Source organism: Pyrus communis, chromosome 2, assembly GCF_041283825.1.
Source record: "Pyrus communis isolate YQ-2024b chromosome 2, ASM4128382v1, whole genome shotgun sequence".
Lineage (NCBI taxonomy): Eukaryota > Viridiplantae > Streptophyta > Magnoliopsida > Rosales > Rosaceae > Pyrus > Pyrus communis.
Window position 1 is genome coordinate 28,573,554 of NC_142566.1, and position 19,114 is coordinate 28,592,667.

Genomic DNA, 19,114 nt, shown 5'->3' on the forward strand with positions numbered 1-19,114 from the left:
GTGTTTTATGACATTCGAAAGTATTTTTATTTGCACTTGGCAAAAAAAGTTTTAATTTGTTTTTGCTAAAAATGTTCATGAACGTATATGCATTTTTAAAGACCCGGTCTCAAACGCGCTCCTACTAACACCATATGATAATGTGATTGTACGCATTCTGGAAAACTAGAATTCTGATTAGGTCACTTTAAATCCAAACTAATTATATATATGAGGTTAGGATTAGCTTAGCAATTATCCATCTTTGTACTTGTTTGTGGGTGTGTTTGGTATATTGTAGCTGCCGCCTATAAAATATCTTGTTCACCAATCATGCTAAAGAACTATTTTTTGGGCAATTTGTGGGATTAACTAGCCAACTAGCTAGCAAGATTACTTCTCAAAACGAAAGATCAACTTTCGTGGGGCTACTGACTTACTTGTGTCGATGAGAATTTTTGTGGCTTGAATTTGACACATTAGGGTTACTTTATGAGCGATCAACAAATTTATAATATGAATGAGCAATATGCATTACGTAAATGAGAGAGTAAATTTTAAAATATCAGCTATATTAATTTTCATGTTATAATATGAGCGGTCAATAAATAAGTATACCAAACATAAATGATTAAAACACCACCTTACAAATGTCTTTAAACATTTATAACGAATGAATTGATACAACAAAATAAAAACATTTGTAGTGGGAACTAATTGACTTCACTGCTGCTTACACCCAATTCTAGCTGGACACGTGTCTGAGTTTTGATTAAAAAAATCAAAACTTGAACATGTGTTCAACCATAATTGGATATAAGCAGCAGCTATTGCTGAATTTGCAGCAGTTAAATTCAGTTTTGTGTAGTGTACGTAAGATGCATTTTGAAAATTGTTGAACAAAACAAAGAAAAAAGGATGCTTGTAGAAGATTAAAGCACATGCATATGCGTTTTGAGTCCTCTGGTTTCAACACCAACACCACCAAAAGTATTGTACTGTTGCTTGGGATTAAGAGCTAGCTTTGATTAATCATAGATGCAAATGAATATTTATATTAGCTTAATTAAAGTACGGCTTTTTGGTCAAAATTTTGAGATTGACGTAGTTCCTCATTTTGATTTTCTAATAATGAAAATCGATAGAAGTGATTCTTAATTGTGACAAATTCAAAAATCACTTTTATCGATCGGACATTCAATAATCACTTCTATTGATTTTCAATATTAGAAATCAAAAGAAAAGTTATGTATGTCAACATCAAACAACTATTTTAGCTAAAAAGAAATAATAATCAACGGTTGAGATTTTATGTTGTCAGAAGGGAGGTAGCATTTTGGGAATCTGGGATCGGGTCTGGGAACCAAAGTAGCATGCAGCGACAACTGGACGGATACTTCTGCACCGCACTATCATGTGAGCTAAGCAACCCATGTGAGTCTTGGTAAGGGATGCCAAAACTTCACCATCGATCGCAGTAGTAAAAGAGTAAATGCAATCTACTGAAGGGGAGAAAGAAAAGGGCACAGAGAGAGAGAGAGAGAGAGAGAGAGAGAGAGAGAGAGAGAGAGAGAGAGAGAGAGAGAGAGAGAGTAATTGGGCATGCCAATGCCATACCTACGTGCTATGCTTGGACTTGGAGATTCACGTAGTCGTATACTAGAATTACTTCGTGTTACCAACTCATTTATCGTAATGTTATTATGTGTTGTTATTATTAGTAGCTAAGGAGTTCATAATTTATCAAATTAACGATGTTCATTAAAGATTATATATCAAAGACATATACATATCCAAATATCAACATAATGGTAAAAACAACAATTTCGAAAACATCAAACTAAAATGAACAAAAGTCGCGCAAACTACTAAAAAACTCACTTCACCAAAATCTTGCATTGCATAAACCGTATCCAAGCTCGTCACCGAAAACAATCAAATCCTATACCCCTAAATAGTTTATATTTTAAATATAGAATTAATGGAATAAATATACTGTGTATTTATATGTACTACGTTCCACAGTTATAGTCAGAAAAATGCATGTAAGAACTTCCCCTACCCTAAACCCCGAAAGTCAACATACAGATTCCAGTTGCACAACTAGTCACGAGAATGAGAGATTTTTCAATGTGATCGGAACACAGAATAGTACACCACATATCACTATACAAATGGTGGGATATGTGTGTTAAAAAATTAATAACTTAAAAAATAAAATTTCTCACCACTTATATAAAAATATATGATGTACCACTTGTATTCCGATCACAATAAAAAATTTCTCTACGAGAAGAGGAAAAACAAACTTTCCAGTTAATAAAGTTGGCAAAATCTAAGCTAATATGCCCACCTGTGGTCACATCTATTTAAATCATGGGAGGTAGGTTCTTTCTATTTCTTCCAACTGCCTTTGCTTGTAAATATTAATTAAAAAATTTCACCATTAAATGGGAACCAAAGCCAGCCAAGAAAAAGATTCAAACAAACAACCTTCAAACCCTAACCACCATATATGTAACCAACTAATTAGTATAGGTAAGACCCTCAGTAATCTTTATTAATTTCCATCTCAGAAGTATCAAATTTGATTTGATTGTGCTAGAAATAAAATATGATATAAAAGCGAAAGTGAAGAATAGAGAGAGACGAGAGAGAGATTGGGAGAAGAAAATCAAAGTGTATACTTTCATTACCATTCGACGCCTTTATATAGGTAACAGTAACTTGAAGGAAAAACCCCAGTATCTCTAATTTACATCAATGATCGATAAGATTAACTAATATTACACAATTGGTTACGAATATGGACAACCACATAGACATAAATATTTACAACAGTACTCCCCTTTGGATGTCCATGCGTTAATGAAGTTATGTCCATTTTAAATGATAGTTACCTCAATAAAACCTTGCTTGGAAAACCCAATGGGACAAACCTAAGTAAAGGAGAGAAATCGAGCACAATTTTGGAAACACTGGTAAGGTGTTGGACGCACATAATGTTGCCTCGCTAAAACCTTGCCCAAAAAAAAAAAAAAAACTCAGTAGGATAAAAACCTGGTCGAAGAGAAAAGAGCACAATGCGCTTATATGTACATTATACCACATTGTCAAAAACTCCCCATCATAAATAACTCCGCTAGATAAGTGACTCCCCATGATGATTGTAAGCCTTGATTTGATTGATCATCATTGTCGATTTTGAAGTAATGTGAAGAAATTGAACTTGAGTAGAACTTGACTCTTGAAAGCGTGAAAGTTTATCAAGAATTGACAACAGCCGTTTGTACTCCTTCAAAGAACAAATAAATACAAAATAAAATATAGGATTCAAAATAAATTAGAAGTAGTTTATTAAACTCCATAGTAAATATAAATAGACCATATATACAAATAGCCTCATAGGGCTTTCAATAATCTTATAAAAACATGAATTCCATCCAGAGTATGTTGTAACAATATAACTTTAGTTCGAACTAACAAGAATACTCGTTAAGACAATTTATACCAAACTTATATAGAATAGGCATTGACTGTATGCTTTGAGCTTTGGGCTCGAATCACTTTTGGTTTGGGCTTGAGCCTTTTGCATCATGTCCATCATTTTAATCTAAAGCATATTCCTACTGCATCCTCCTCAACAGTCCGCGTAGAACCGCGCACGCTTCCGTTGGTTTGCGGATCCAAAACTCTGATATCGGACCTTCCGTCTCTCTGTGGCGGCGACAGCGCAAAAGCTAACAGGGCAGCCATGGCCGGAGGAAGAGGAAGAGGCAGAGGAAGAAGAAGACCCAACATCAACGACAGCAGCAACATAAACGGTAGCAGCGGCAGAAGAAGAGCGTCGTCGTCCTCCTCCTCAAAGTCCAAATTTCGAGGAGGTCTGTTCGTGGAAGGCGGCATTTTATCCGATTGGTCGGCCCCTCAAACCGATCAGCGAGGTTGTTCCTATATCCCTGTCGAAGGATCATACTTTGCTAATTTTTTGTTTGGTTTCCGGGAAAATAATGGGAACTGGGATTCGGAACGGATGTTTTGATTCAGTTATAACTTATAACTGCTGAGATAGCCAATATGTTTCCAGATTGAAAAGATTCAAACTTTTTCTGTATTTAGTTTTGGGTTTTGAATTTCAGGGAAAACTCCGAGTTCTAGCAACAAATCTACGTCAAAATCAGTAGCAAAAGCAGCTTCTGGGTCGAAAAGTGATTCTCGGAGATCAAATGTTACCGCTATAGGATACCAATACCCTTCTGTTGAATTTCAGGTGTGTCCTTTTGGCTCAAAAGCTTCTTCCTGCAGTTAATTTTTTTCAATAAAAGCGAAAAAGTTTCTAATTTTCCTTTGTACTCTGTCTTGCTAAATGCAGTTTTAGCTGTCTAAGATGAGATTTAAATTAAGTTTCTGAAAATTTATTTAATTTAATGGATTGGGTTCTAAGTTGTGATGAAATTGTAGTTACTAGCATTTTGTGCTTGTAGTGAAGAAAATATTACTAGAGCTACGCAGTTAACTATATCGTCATGCTCTTGTTTAGGTAAATTATAGTTCATCGGAAGGTTTTATTCTTTGTTTGAACAGTAGTTAGTTCGTGGGGAAGTTTTTAGTATGCTTTTAATTTAAGTTGCTGCAAGCAATGTTTGAAGCATAATGTATGCACTTGTCAAATGGCTACAGGCAGAGGGTCTTTGAGGTTCCCTTTTTTCTTTTTCTTTACTGGTGAACTTGGAGAATGTTTATGGAGATAATATGTGAATTAATTGATGCACTGGCTATTCTTTTTTGTTAACAATTAAGTAGCAGCGTTGGTTCTACATTCATGTAGTTTGGATATGCTTTGGTTTGGACAGGAGGGTTTCTATTCAGAATTACGCGAAGGCAATGATGCAGAAAAAGAAATGGACGAGTCGTGCCCTTTGGTTTTAGTTGATTACGAGGATACCCAAATTTCAGCTCACGCGTTCCAAACACAACCGTCAAGTCCCAATGAAGTGGAATTTACTTATCACTATGGCTCAAGTTTTGTGTTAGGTGAAAGCTCTCATAGAGGGCTAGGGTTCTCTGAGGAACTTGGGGAAACCCCAAGTGGCGTTGAAGATTCCTCAAAGCAAATGGAAGAGCCAGAAGATTCATGTTTTGACTTGGAGTCTTCTGAGAAAGATGTGGAAGCCAATGACAGAATGGATTGTGAAGTTGGCGATGAGATGGCTGAAGAGATGCCAACAGAGATGTTGTCGCCCAAGAAGAACTCAGGCTTTTTGTCAATTGGTGGCATGAGATTGTACACCCAAGATATTTCTGATGAAGAAAGTGAAGAAGAAGAAGAAAATGGAGAGTCACTGTATGAGGGAAGCTCAGGCTCTTCTGAGTCTGGAGAACGACTTGGATCCTCTGAAAGTGAAGACTCTGAAGAAATGTCTGATGGTGATTCAGATATAGACGATGATGTTGCAGAAGATTATTTAGTGGGAATTGGTGGGAGTTACAACATTTTAAGTTCCAAATTTTTGGTAGAACAGGATTTGGATGAGCCGGATAAGAATAGCTCTCGGAGGAGTGGCTTTCATGAAACTTTACAGAAGTTGGGCGGAATTGCTCTTCAGGATGCATCTAGGGAATATGGTATGAAGAAGGGCCAGTCACAGAAGAAATATAATGTGAATGAAAGACGTGCTCGGTCTTTGGCTATAGATGACCTAATGCTTGTAAAGGATCCAAGAAAGCATACAAAAAAGAAGCCCGTTGCTAGGTTTCCTCAGTCCTGGCCTGCAAAAGCTCAAAGTAGTAAATTTTCAAGAAATTTTCCTGGTATAAGATTGCTAATATATGCTTTTCTTTCTCAGTTTTGCTTCATACGTTTAGCTTGGTTAACATGTGTCTGTTCCATGAAAGGGATGTGATCTGGCTCTGGCTGATTCAAGTTCATAATGAATATCAGCGGATTAAAAACTTATTACTTTTATGTGCTTTGTCTTTTCAGTTGGAGAAAAGCAAATGAGCTTTCTCATATTTTTCATAGTTTCTAGTATTCCTTGTATCCTTTAGATGAATATGATGAGAAGTGGATAGTTATGAACTTAGATCTCAAGGGTATATTTTCCCACTTATCATGGGTTAATAAATGTTTGAGGACTGTTTGTATATCTGAGACAGGATTCCTGTATGATATTCTAATAATTTTCAGTTGATTGTCATTCATGCCTTTGTTTCATGCTAGTTATTGTTCTGACTGACTTTCCATTCAGGAGAAAAAAAGAAACACCGTAAAGAAATGATGGCTGGGAAGCGCAGGGAGAGAATGCTGCGCCGAGGTGTTGATCTTGAGCGCATAAATTTGGTAAACTTCTTTATTGTTTTCAGTGAAGTTGTGGGCTGATCAGTAACTCATGGAGGATATATTGTGCAATGCATTATAGTTGGATTGTATTACAGCTCTATTCTCTTCTATTTTAGAAAATGGAGCAAATTGTTTCGGATGGAGTAGATATGTTTTCTTTTCAGCCTATGCATTCCCGGGATTGTTCCCAGGTATGGAATTTTGATTTATCTCCTTAATTTGACATTTATAATTTATTCGATCCTTGTAGTTTTACCTTTTGCGCTTTCTGTGGGCACTTCATGTTCGTCAAGTGTTAGCCTTTGTTTGATAGTTGGTACTTTTGAATATTTTAGGTGCAGCGATTAGCCGGAATCTATCGCCTAAGGAGTTCCTGCCAAGGATCTGGCAAGAAGAGGTAAGTCAGTTTGTTTCGTTAATAATGGTTATACAAAGAAAACATGGAGTTGATGTTTTTTCTTTTCCCAGGTTTGTGACTGTGGTGCAGACACAACACACGGGCATGCCATCGGCAAGTGATAGACTTCGTCTTGAAAAGGTTAATCACATTTCATGGTTACAAGTTACAATTAGTGTACTGCATGGTCTGGCTCTGCGTTTTTCATATTTTGTGTTTCTCATTGCCCTTCTGATTCTGCTCTGAAAAATAATCACTATATACTTCGAATTTCTACATACGCAAGTGCAGCAAAATTCAGTGATTCTTTTCTATATTTCAGCTGATTGGAGCTGACATGGAGGATGCCGATTTCTCTGTCGTTGAGCCTGGTAGAGACAAAAGCAGGTCAAGGAAAACTGGAAAAGGAACTGATTTTAAGACACCGGAATGTAAACAACCCAGCCAAAGAGAGCCGAAGGCCTCAGCCAAACGTGGCAGTGGAAAAATTGATTCATATGCTAATACACCAGTATCATTTGTGTCAAGTGGTGTAATGCAATCAGCGACTGAAGATGTAACTGTTGACTCAATAGACGCAAGTTGCAAGGGCAAGGCTGTTGCTGAGTCAACTGAATATCGTTCGTTTGAGGTACACACTAAGGGTTTTGGATCGAAAATGCTGGCTAAAATGGGATATATCGAAGGTGGTGGATTAGGAAAAGATGGACAGGGCATGGCTGCGCCCATTGAAGTGATCCAGCGACCTAAATCACTTGGGTTGGGTGTGGAGTTCTCCAGCCCCATTGAGATCCCAGTCAGTAGAACACCCCCAGTCAAGAATAACGCAGTAAAGAGTAACCCGGTAAGAAGCAGGTCTCAAACTCAGAGTCAAAGAGTCGGAGCTTTTGAAAGGCATACCAAAGGATTTGGCTCGAAGATAATGGCGAAGATGGGATTTGTTGAAGGCACGGGGTTGGGGAAAGATTCACAAGGCATTGTCAACCCTCTATCTGCAGTCAGGCTGCCAAAGTCGAGGGGATTAGGTGCCTCAGGTTAAGTTATTTTTAATTTATATTTGCTTACTTGTAGAACTTTCGTCATTGAAAATAAAACGTGGTAGGGTTACCATCAAAGGCCGCAAAGTTTTAAATGTCTTCTTTACGAGAAAACCTTTTCTGCCCCGGTTTTACTGTCCCTGGTTCGCCGTCTTTCCATCTCTCTCCTCACGTGATAGGCCAAATGAGGAGACACGAAGGGCTGTTGAAACCGGGGCAGGGAAGTATCTGTCCGGTTCCTTCTTCGGGGCTGGTTTCAAGAGCCGTGGTCCGCGCAAGTACTCGTCATCCATTTGCATCTGAATTATCTTGCAAGCAATCATATGGTGCACCAAATTTGTGATTCCATTAGATGGCACTGGAAACTGGAATTGCCTCTCCACCTTCATTTTGTTTATTATTAGTTGAATAGGACTTATCATATGCACATGAAAGAATAACATCAACTTTTCTAATTCGACACAATCTGAGGACAAATTGTTTAAAATATGGCCAATGACACATATGCTCGCTTGGGGCGGTTGTTAAAGTCTGCTCGTTCTTTTGCATCTGAATTTAAATAATCTTGTATCGTCTTCTCGTTTTATGGATTCAAATTTGAATCCTCTGTTATCGAAAAGTGAAAACGATTAATTTACAGGCTATGTATGATATCTTACATGGTCTACTAGTTTTATGTTTTTCGACCAGGAGGAGAAATCCGTTGACTAACTCATGAATCCTAGTGTTTGATTCTTGGTAGTTTTAATATTGAAGTTTATACCGATTGGACAAAGTCACATCAGAATATTAAATTGACTTCATGACTTAAATAACGTAACATCTTGTCAATTATTCAATAATGTGCTTTCTTTGTTCAGAAGATAAAAACAATATAGGTAAGTCTCACTAGTGAACGGTTTATCGCAAATTTTACAAAAATCATATGCAACATGACCTGTTTCTTTATTTGATTTCTAATCTCTCTAACCGACGTGTTAATGACTTAACAACAACGTTCTCAAATAAATAAATGTGACAAAATATAAAATAAGTCTCACTGGGGAAAAATTAGGCAAAATGGCAATTCTAGGAAAATGACATAAATTTAATTAATTAAAATGGTAAATGGAGAGCCGAGATCTGTCCAGAAAAAGGCCAAAAGTTTGGCAATCTTTTGAAAATCCAACCTTATAAAACTTGCACCCCAAACTCCTCTCACACGCATCTGCGGAGCTTCGAGATCTCGCTCGGCTGCTCCACTTCTCAGAACGCGCTCTTCAGGTCGTCCATGTCTGATGCTCCAATAAAGGTCAGTGCAGATCCTTCCTCATTTCATTTGGGTAAAAACAAAAAGATGGAGTTTTTATATCCTTTGCTGCTTATTTGGTTGTGTATAGATCTTTACTGATGTGCAAGTTGTTGATTAGCTTTTGTGATTGAATTTTGGTTGAATTTGAAAACCCATGTGGAAATTGTGCTGATTTTTTGTTTTTGTTGCGTATTTTCACTTCTGGGTTCTCCCAGATCTGACTCAAACATTGAAGAATGGACGTTTCTCATCGATTCACGATCTGTGCTTTTACCATTTTGTTGATTTTTGAATCCGGATATGGGTTTTACCTTCCGGGTAGTTATCCTCACAAGTACCTTGTTGGGAGCAACTTAGGGGTGAAGGTGAATTCTCTGACTTCCATCGATACCGAGCTGCCCTATAGCTATTACAGTCTCCCCTTTTGTCAGCCCCCAGATGGTGTTAAGGACAGTGCCGAGAATCTCGGTGAGTTCCTTATGGGGGACCGCATTGAGAGCTCTCCGTATCGGTTTAAGATGCACACCAATGAGACTGAGATCTTCTTGTGTGAGACGGGTCCGTTGTCGGCAGATAAGTTCAGTCTCTTGAAGCAGAGGATTGATGAGATGTATCAGGTCAATCTGATTCTTGATAATTTGCCTGCGATCCGGTATACCAAGAAGGAGGGATTTTTGTTGCGGTGGACAGGGTATCCTGTGGGAATTAAGGTTAAGGATGTGTACTATGTGTTTAACCATTTAAAGTTTAAGGTGCTTGTTCATAAATATGAAGAGCCCAACGTAGCACGTGTGATGGGTACTGGCGATGGGTCGGAGGTGATCCCAGCAGTTGCTAAATCAGATTCAGATGAGCCTGGTTATATCATTGTTGGGTTTGAGGTGATACCTTGCAGTTTCATGCACAATGTGGATTCTGTGAAGAAGTTGAAAATGTATGAAAAGTACCCTGCAAAGGTACAGTGTGATCCCACCACTGTGGCAATGCCGATTAATGAAAAGCAGTCGGTCGTGTTCACATATGAGGTTGAATTCGAGGAGAGTGACATCAAGTGGCCCTCACGGTGGGATGCTTATTTGAAGATGGAGGGATCCAAAGTCCATTGGTTCTCTATTCTCAATTCTCTGATGGTGATTACTTTCCTTGCTGGTATTGTCCTTGTGATCTTCTTGAGAACTGTTCGGCGGGATCTTACTCGTTATGAAGAGCTTGACAAAGAGGCGCAAGCACAGATGAATGAGGAGCTGTCTGGCTGGAAGCTTGTTGTAGGGGATGTTTTCCGTGCTCCAAGCAATCCTGCCCTGTTGTGTATAATGGTTGGTGATGGTGTTCAGATCCTTGGGATGGCAGTGGTGACCATACTTTTTGCTGCTTTGGGGTTCATGTCGCCTGCTTCTCGTGGAACACTTGTTACAGGTATGCTGTTTTTCTTTATGATCCTTGGTGGTGCAGCTGGTTATGTTGCTGTTCGTCTTTGGAGGACAATTGGCTGTGGAGATCACAAGGGATGGGTTTCGGTCTCATGGAAGGTTGCTTGTTTCTTCCCCGGAATTGCCTTTTTGATTCTGACCACCTTGAATTTCCTGTTGTGGGGTAGTCACAGCACAGGAGCCATTCCCTTTTCTATCTTTGTTATTCTCCTTTTGCTGTGGTTCTGCATTTCTGTTCCCCTTACTCTTGTTGGTGGATACCTTGGGGCCAAGGCACCTCACATAGAGTACCCAGTTCGAACCAATCAAATTCCTAGGGAAATCCCTGCGCAGAAATACCCGTCCTGGCTGTTGGTTCTTGGGGCTGGCACTCTCCCCTTTGGCACCCTATTCATTGAGCTCTTCTTTATCATGTCTAGCATTTGGATGGGCCGTGTCTATTACGTGTTTGGGTTTCTCTTCATCGTATTGATCCTTCTCGTTGTGGTCTGTGCTGAGGTATCTCTGGTTCTAACCTACATGCATCTTTGTGTGGAGGACTGGAAATGGTGGTGGAAGTCATTCTTTGCTTCTGGTTCGGTTGCCATATACATTTTCCTGTACTCCGTAAACTACCTTGTATTCGATCTCAAGAGCCTGAGCGGACCTGTCTCTGCAACTCTTTACTTGGGGTATTCGCTCCTCATGGTTGTGGCGATCATGCTTGCGACAGGCACAGTCGGGTTCCTCTCTTCATTCTGGTTCGTGCACTACCTGTTCTCTTCGGTGAAGCTGGACTGAAGAATGTTTAGCAACTCAAAAGATCGGCACGTAAAGAAGAGTTACCGGCGATCAATCGTGGAAGACAGAGTGCAAACTTTTACAGATGTTCTATCCTGTGTTACTTTTCATTTTTATCGTGTTAGGGAACTTAGTTCGTTCTAATAACAACGTTTCGTCCAGTTTTGCTAAATTCTTTAATAGATGAACATCACACCATCGATTGTAGCTCGATACGGACGTTACTGTTTATTTGCAGTAAGTGTGTTTGAAATCTAAAAATATTTTCTTTGAAAGCGGTTTCAGTCATTTAAAAGCACTTTCAAACGAGTTTGTAGTTTTCAAAGAGGGAGAATCCGATTCGAATCTTATACCTTAAAAACATACATATTCCAAATTGAGACTGGTTAAAAATTTTGCATTGAGAAAGGTTTGTCCGGGCGCACGGTAGTACCCGATTTTGTTTTGGGACTATTTGTTTTCATCGTCGTCTATTCATCGAGAGTGAAGATTGATATCTAACTCTTTAATGTTTTTCTCAACTGCAAAATTCGATCATTTGTCAACTATAAAACTTAAAATCTCTCGCTTAATGTAGTACTAAATGACTGATATAGCACTTTTAGCCCATAACTTTTCACTAGGACATTCAAATGTTGTTAGCATTTTTTTTTAATAAAAAACAGAGTAATTGTTTTTTCGTCAAACGTTATTAGAAACACTTTTATGCATCTGAACTCTTCCTAAGAATTTATTTTCTTGATGGAAATAAATTAACGTTGTCATCATTAGCATCCAACTTTTCTAATTCATCCAATACTAAATAAATTTAATAGACCTTGAATAGTAATGTTTTTCAACGTAAAGGCAATACGACATGATACACAAAGTATTATAATACAAGTGGTTGGATACTTAAAAAAAATTTTGAACCACTTGTATTATAACGTTTGGTGTACCTAATCATATTCCCGTTACATTAAAACAACTTGAATAGGGTATCTAATTCCACCGCTAAAATTTCCAATCCAAACTAAATTTTTTTGGAATTTGAATATTTTTTCGAAAAATATTAAATGCATTTATAGATTACGAGAATTCCAGAGTTTCGGCTCCCAATCGTACATAAATGGCTCGGAGGACAAAAATGTCAATCCAACTCAAAGAGTAGAGCCTTTTTCAACAGAGAAAACCAGAACTAGTGGTGTCAGTTTTTCCGTTAGCTTCAGCCGCTTATACTTCTTAGCCTCCTCCTTCCCTCTCCCTCTCTCCCTCTCCCTCTCATTCACACACAGAGCGAAGAACAAAGAATGTTGCTCCACTCTCTCTCTCCTCTTCACTCCTCCAATGTCTACTCTCCCTCTGTCTTCCCTTTCTCTCCCTCTCCCTCTCTCTCCTCTTATTCTTCTTCCTCTCTCTCCCTCGAAACGTCTTCGAACCGTATCTGCTCTCTGCGATTCTACAGCAATGCCCATTTGAGGATCACCTACAAATCCAACGTAGAGAAATAAAAAAAACTTTATGTTTATGTCAAATTTCTCTTCTTCTTAATCAACAATGTTTGTTGTGTATTTTGTGCTCCGTTTTTTGGCAGGGACTGAAGCTCAACTGTTCTCTGAAAGAGCCTCTGAAGGTGATGATATCCGGTGCACCGGCGTCCGGCAAAGGCACTCAATGTGAATTGATTGTCAACAAGGTAACCATTTCAGGATCCGTTCGGGGTTGCTTCTTTAGAAAACACTTGTTTTATGCTAGAAGTGCTTTTATTATTAACACATTGAAATCTTTATTAAAAATCCATGTGCTTTCCCAGAAGGTGCTTCTATGACCCTTGAACGCTTTTAAGTTTTTCTGCTAAACATAGGCAGCGCTTTTGATGTCAAAATGTACTTTTAGCCTCTTTTAGCCGTTACAGAAGTAGTCCCAAACGGGCTATAATATAGAAGGCCTTGCATTCTTCAGTTTGGATTGGTACACATATCAACGGGGGACCTTCTCAGAGCTGAAGTGTCATCCGGGACAGAAATTGGAAACAAGGCCAAAGAGTTCATGAATGCCGGTCGTCTGGTCCCCGATGAAGTCGTGACAGCGGTATTATTCCATCAACTCATCATGACTGAAAAATCTCACATTATTCGTAATCATATCATAGATTCATAATCACTCTCTTTTGTAGATGGTGACAGCACGGTTATCACGCGATGATGCAAAGGAAAAAGGGTGGCTTCTTGATGGGTATCCGCGGAGTTTTAACCAAGCGCACAGTCTGCAAAAATTGAAGATTATACCAGATGTGTACATTGTGTTAGATGTATGCGAGTCTCATATATAACGAGTGTTATCTGCTTAACCAATTGCCATCAAAACTTTATCCACAAGTAACCTAGTTTCACATTCAATTCTTTCTTTCGAGAAGCATTTAAGTCATTGTTTTTGCTTAATTTTCGATGATGTATGTTAGCTGTTTCGTTTGATTCAAACTCATAAAATCGTAGTTTTGTGAGCGACATTTGAGTAGAAAATCATTCATTTCTAAAACAAGTAGTTTTGTATGTGTAATATATAGAAGTTATTTCGATTTGTCACCTCAATTCCTTCTGTATGAACTTTGTACAAATAGAATTGATCTTTACATAGTTTTTATTCCGTAATACTCAGGTTCCTGATGAAACTCTAATCGACAGATGTGTTGGAAGAAGGCTAGACCCAGTTACAGGGAAGATCTACCATATAAAAAATTTCCCTCCGGAGACTGAGGAGATTAAAGCAAGACTTATTACTCGTCCTGATGACACCGAGGAAAAAGTATGATTTGAACATCTTGAATGTCTAATTTTGAATTTCCGGTAACTTGTATGTGGCAAAACTTTGGAGCAGTTAAACTCAATTAGTGCCTCAAAATCTTTTGAGCTTATTCTGTTTGCCGTCTAGGTGAAGTCGCGTCTTGAAATATACAAGAAAAATGCAGATTCAATCTCAGCCACATACTCGAATATCATGAAAAAGGTGTTTGTTAATTGACATCTTGTATATCATTTTTCCTTTTACCATTGTTGTATATGAATCTGTGTAAACAACTTTATGCTTTACACTATATCGTTTGAAACACAGATCGATGGAAACCATTCGAAGGATGTTGTTTTCGAAGTAATAGACTCTATACTATCGCAAGTGCTGAAAGATAAAGAAACCAAGATCAAATTAGGTAACTCTTTTCGGAATCTGAAGCACATTGTATGAGTTTCGCTGACTTAAATGATTAATACCTGGAACCGAGTCTTATTCTGTTTTCGGTCACGTTACTTTTCCCTAAATGAGTTTTCAAATTTCAATCTTGCATGATGATTTTTATATGCATCTAAAGTTTGAAGAGAGCAGTGACCTAGTAAAATCATACTGAAATTCGAAATTTTCCGTTCTCCACGGATTAACTTAACGTTTGTGGTTTGTCAAATTCCATCTCTCTCTCTCTGCACTAGGAAAAAGTTGGAGTGGCTCAAATCCGTCTTCAGTTGAGGTATATGTTTAGTTAATTCAGCGTGACTGTTTAGCTATCGAATCAGCCATCGTTAATCCAGATAAGTAACATGCTATGGTTCCGTTTAATTTTTCTTTCACAATTTTACAGGATAACTGGAGGGGAATTCCTACTAAATTGAATAACGTTCCACATTCTCGAGAAATCAGGAAATATTTCTATGAGGATGTGCTGCAGTCCACAAAAAGATCAATAAATGATGGAAGAACTCGACTAAAGGTTTCTTACCGGTCATTTCTACTTACGGTGCATCTATGATCATATATAAAACCATTGGTCTCGAAAGGCATGTTAAAGTACACATCTTATTTCCAAATTGGCAGGTAGAGATCAATATTCCGGAGCTGAACCCAGAAATGGTAAGGGGGGCATATACCTTAGTTTTCTCAAATCTGTTTGGAGTTGACTATATCTTATGATCAACAGGATGTTTATCGAATAGGAACCTTAACGGAACTTGTTCGAACTATTGCTCTTTCATTTGCCGATGATGGGAAACATGTCAAGGTAATTTGATCCTGGTGGTTTAGATTAGTGACCAATGATGATTTAAGCTTTGCTTGCATTCATTCAAAATTTTCCTTGTCAGGTTTGTGTTCAAGGCTCGATGGGGGAAGGCGCTCTTGCTGGAATGCCATTACAGCTTGCTGGTACTCGAAAAATCTTGGAGTTCATGGACTGGGGTGAATACGAAGCTATGGGGACGTTCATCAACATTGGTTCTATAGGTACAGAAATGTTACGCATCCGTCTGCTAAACAGTCGATGTTCATTTTACTTCAGTATATTACATTATCCGACTTACCTTGAGACATTAGATTCATGATCTTCCATTATAAATTCACGAAAAATGTATACATCAACGCAACATTTCTACATATCAAGTGCAGGTGGCAAAGAGGTAGAAGAGCAAGATGACCTGTTTATCTTAGTAGCTCCTCAAAATGCTGTTGGGAATTGTATTATTGATGTAAGTATATATATCTCGAGGGTCGAAGACTCCATGACTATATTCATAGGGAGCAAAATTGTACTTGACATGGCTTTCTTTCTACCCTTCTGTTGTTATTAAGAGCCCTTTGCTTAAATTTACAGGATCTAAGAGCCATGACTGATGCTGCCGGGAACCGACCAGTAATTCTTATCAATCCTAGGCTCAAGGTTTAGTTTCTATGCTACATCTGATGAATGATTTGTGCTCGGGATTGCTTAGAGCTGCAAGTGTTAAGCAACGCTAAGAAATTTCTTCTCTTTAAGTGGACATACTGATGACATTTTTAAATTTCAGGATTTACCCGGTTCGAGTGGAATCATGCAAGTAAGTGAAGAACTCTCAACTTGAATTAAATTCTTAGAAACCGATCAGTTTCTTGACTATGTCTCGTTCTATAGACCATGGGACGCGATAAGAGATTGGAGTATGCTTCATCATTCGAAAATTGCTATTTCTTTCGGCTTCTCTATTATGCAGGAACCCAGTATCCAATTATGGGTGCTCTCCGGTAAGCTTAGCGCAACTTTCTAACTCCACTACCTCCATTTACTTCTCTCGCACACTCATAAATGCATGTGTTTGAGGTCGTGAAGAATTGTCTCACATCGGAAAGTTAAAAAAAACTTGCATCCAGGGTATCTACAAATGTACTAGCTTGCAACGCAAGAAAATGGGTCAATTATGTTATTTGTCTCCTGCAATGTGCCTGAAACGTTACGATCTTATGTTGGTTGACATGTTTAAGTGTTCTCATCATTTGTCACCTCGTGTTTTAGGTTTTCTTACCCGTATCGCTATGAACTGTACAAGAGGGTGGAAGATCCTTACGGGAAAGAGAAGTACGTAATATTGTCTACATTCCCCGGAAAGCCGAGTATTGATGAAGTGAACGATGCATTTGAAGGAAAGCCTAGGTAACTCTCTCGTTAAAGATTATATGTCCGTTGATTTCGTTTAATTTGAAAGACCGGCATTTCCCTGACCTAACGTTTTCATTTCGATCAAACTTTTGCAGAAATGAAAGCAAGAAAGCCGTAGGATTTTGGTAAGAAATTTAACGTTCAAATACTTGCAGAAGTTTGTAGGTACAATGTTCTGCTATGCTGTTTTAACTGTTTTCTTTGCCTTGTAGGGGATTCTTGAGTGGTATATTTTGAGGTGGAATCTTTAGGAAGGTGATCGGGGACTGAAGAAAAAACATGTAAAATATGTCTCATCAGCAAGTTCTCACATAAGAGCCGCGATCTAAGCATACGGGGGGTAAAGAGTGAATGTTGTTAACCAATTCAGCTACGTCTGAGTCGCTTGCAACATGTTTTCTTTTTGTATTTATGCTCTATGCATTCATTGCGTGTGTATATATGTATATGCATGATATATTCATACGACCATTAGACACAAAATTAGTTATTTATAATTTTATATCGAACTTGTCATTGATGAGAGTTGAACTTAAAGGACTTTCCTTTCACAAATTAACAAAAAAGAAAAAATAAATAAAGAACCTCAATTTGCAGAAGCCAGACAACTTACCAAGTGATCAATATGTGGCTCACACACAGCTCAACATATCATATATGGCATGAACCACTGGATAAGACCAAGAGTAAGGATATTAAATAATTAGAAATTCGTTTTTTTTTTTTTTTTTTATTAAAAAATGATAATGGATTAAGCGAGTCGAGCTATGCATAAGGTTTAGTTGTTAGACTATAATAGTAGAAGACTTACTTTCTACACAAGGCAGAAAGAATAACTAAGATCCTGAGATTAGCTATCAACTACAAACAAGCTACTTCTTTTCCACTAAGAACGAGTAGAAAATTTTAACTCCTTGAGTAAGGGTTTTTTTTTTTTTTTTTTTTTTTTGTTTAAGGGAGATTGGACCTCATAGATTATCACACCAGCACGCAACATTATGCATATATACTTCCTGCTAATTAATTATGGAAAAGACTTGGCTGCTGAAGAATTCAGCAGCAAGTCCAGTTCATTAATTATAATATTGAGTAAAAACCTAACCTTCTCATATTTGGAAACCTAATCAACTAACACAAATCATTCTTCAACAGTCAAGTTTAGTTCATTAATTATAATATTGAGTAAAAACCTAACCTTCTCATATTTGGAAACCTAATCAACTAACACAAATCAAATGAGATGGTGAATGCTTTTCTTTTTCTTGGTTTTCTTGATAAGTAAGAATATGTGACAAATTTGCAAGTATCATTTTATTTTTATCATCCACTCACACTGAAGTTCAGTAAAAGCAAAAAAACATCTCAAATTCTTGAATGGATCGTCACAGTATGAACCAGGTGAATAAAAAATTAGGTGTATAATTAAGGATATGACGAACAAGAATTCTTGTATACTATACTTGGGTCTAATATTCTGAAAAATAAAAAAAGTTGTTGTGAGTTATAACATGCTCTATGTTTACAAATATAATTTTATAAACAAGTTAAACCCCTCTAATAAAAGTTACAACTGGTCGCAATTCAGTATCCAAATCATTACAACTATATATTATTTTTGCATATCCATGAGCAAACTTGAAAACTTCTGTAATCAAATGAAGATCAGATACCATTAAATCAACTAATCACATGTTTAGGAAATTCAACTTTCAAAACTTTTCTACGGTACTTGCATATATATATTTAATACATTAAACATTTAACGATCAGGTATGCGACCTAAAAAGGATAATATCATATATATATATATATATAAACGTATCTAATTGTTAAATAACAAATATATTAAATATATGCATGTATCCTAAACAGTTTTCAAAATAAGAGAATTAAAGAAAACCTTTGCAGTTGCTTTTAAAGATTGCCTAATATTTTCATGCATCATTTTGCTTCATTTTTTTTTTTTCCTACCACTTATGATTGCCTTGCAATACTAGGACCAAAATGACCGGGATATTCCACAAGAATCAATCAACACGCAAACAAGACTAACTCCGGCGTCCTCACGTTTTCTACCCACTACCACTTTTTTTTTTTTCCAAACCCACTACCACATTTCAGCTTCCTTAATGATTCCGGATTCTCGTTGAATCCTCTTTGTGAGAATTTCGAAGATCTATAAATCGTGTCGTTCATCGTATATCGTACGATCAAAAATTATTTTAAAATATTTTATTTAAAATTAAAAATAAATAATACTTGACAAAAATTAATCATACGATATATAATAAACAGACAGATTCATGAATTCTTAATATTCTTACAAAAATGATCCGGGAACCTGTTGGCACCTTAATCTCTCTCTGTTTTAAGTGTCAATCATACACACGTTGCCCTTACAGTGGATGTTGAATTGACCCTATAAAGCA

The 19,114-nt window shown here is 37.5% G+C and overlaps 2 protein-coding genes and 1 pseudogene across 4 annotated transcripts; all 3 read left to right on the plus strand.

Annotated features, from left to right (window-relative positions):
- The first annotated feature begins 3,532 nt into the window (after positions 1–3,532).
- LOC137747198 (uncharacterized) lies at positions 3,533–7,831 on the plus strand. 2 transcript variants are annotated; one of them, XM_068487255.2, is made up of 8 exons: positions 3,533–3,923; positions 4,119–4,249; positions 4,833–5,790; positions 6,228–6,319; positions 6,436–6,510; positions 6,655–6,716; positions 6,788–6,857; positions 7,039–7,831. In XM_068487255.2, the coding sequence occupies exons 1-8, from the start codon at positions 3,734–3,736 to the stop codon at positions 7,753–7,755; spliced, it is 2,295 nt and encodes a 764-aa protein (XP_068343356.2). In that variant the 5' UTR covers positions 3,533–3,733; the 3' UTR covers positions 7,756–7,831. The 2 variants fall into 2 exon arrangements, with proteins under 2 accessions (XP_068343356.2, XP_088546233.1); XM_088690107.1 differs by having other exon boundaries at positions 3,562–3,923; positions 4,833–5,763.
- An 824-nt stretch (positions 7,832–8,655) lies between these two features.
- Positions 8,656–11,426, plus strand: LOC137747087 (transmembrane 9 superfamily member 11 pseudogene; annotated as a pseudogene). The gene is made up of 2 exons (XR_015960217.1): positions 8,656–9,044; positions 9,260–11,426. The product of XR_015960217.1 is annotated as a transmembrane 9 superfamily member 11 pseudogene (transcript).
- A 1,006-nt stretch (positions 11,427–12,432) lies between these two features.
- On the plus strand, positions 12,433–17,201 carry LOC137747071 (adenylate kinase family protein). The gene is made up of 19 exons (XM_068487077.2): positions 12,433–12,732; positions 12,828–12,929; positions 13,196–13,324; positions 13,410–13,544; positions 13,892–14,038; positions 14,165–14,239; positions 14,345–14,438; positions 14,713–14,750; positions 14,862–14,990; positions 15,095–15,130; positions 15,198–15,278; positions 15,361–15,499; positions 15,662–15,741; positions 15,867–15,932; positions 16,060–16,089; positions 16,164–16,273; positions 16,542–16,679; positions 16,781–16,810; positions 16,898–17,201. The coding sequence occupies exons 1-19, from the start codon at positions 12,544–12,546 to the stop codon at positions 16,920–16,922; spliced, it is 1,773 nt and encodes a 590-aa protein (XP_068343178.2). The 5' UTR covers positions 12,433–12,543; the 3' UTR covers positions 16,923–17,201.
- Positions 17,202–19,114: the final 1,913 nt, after the last annotated feature.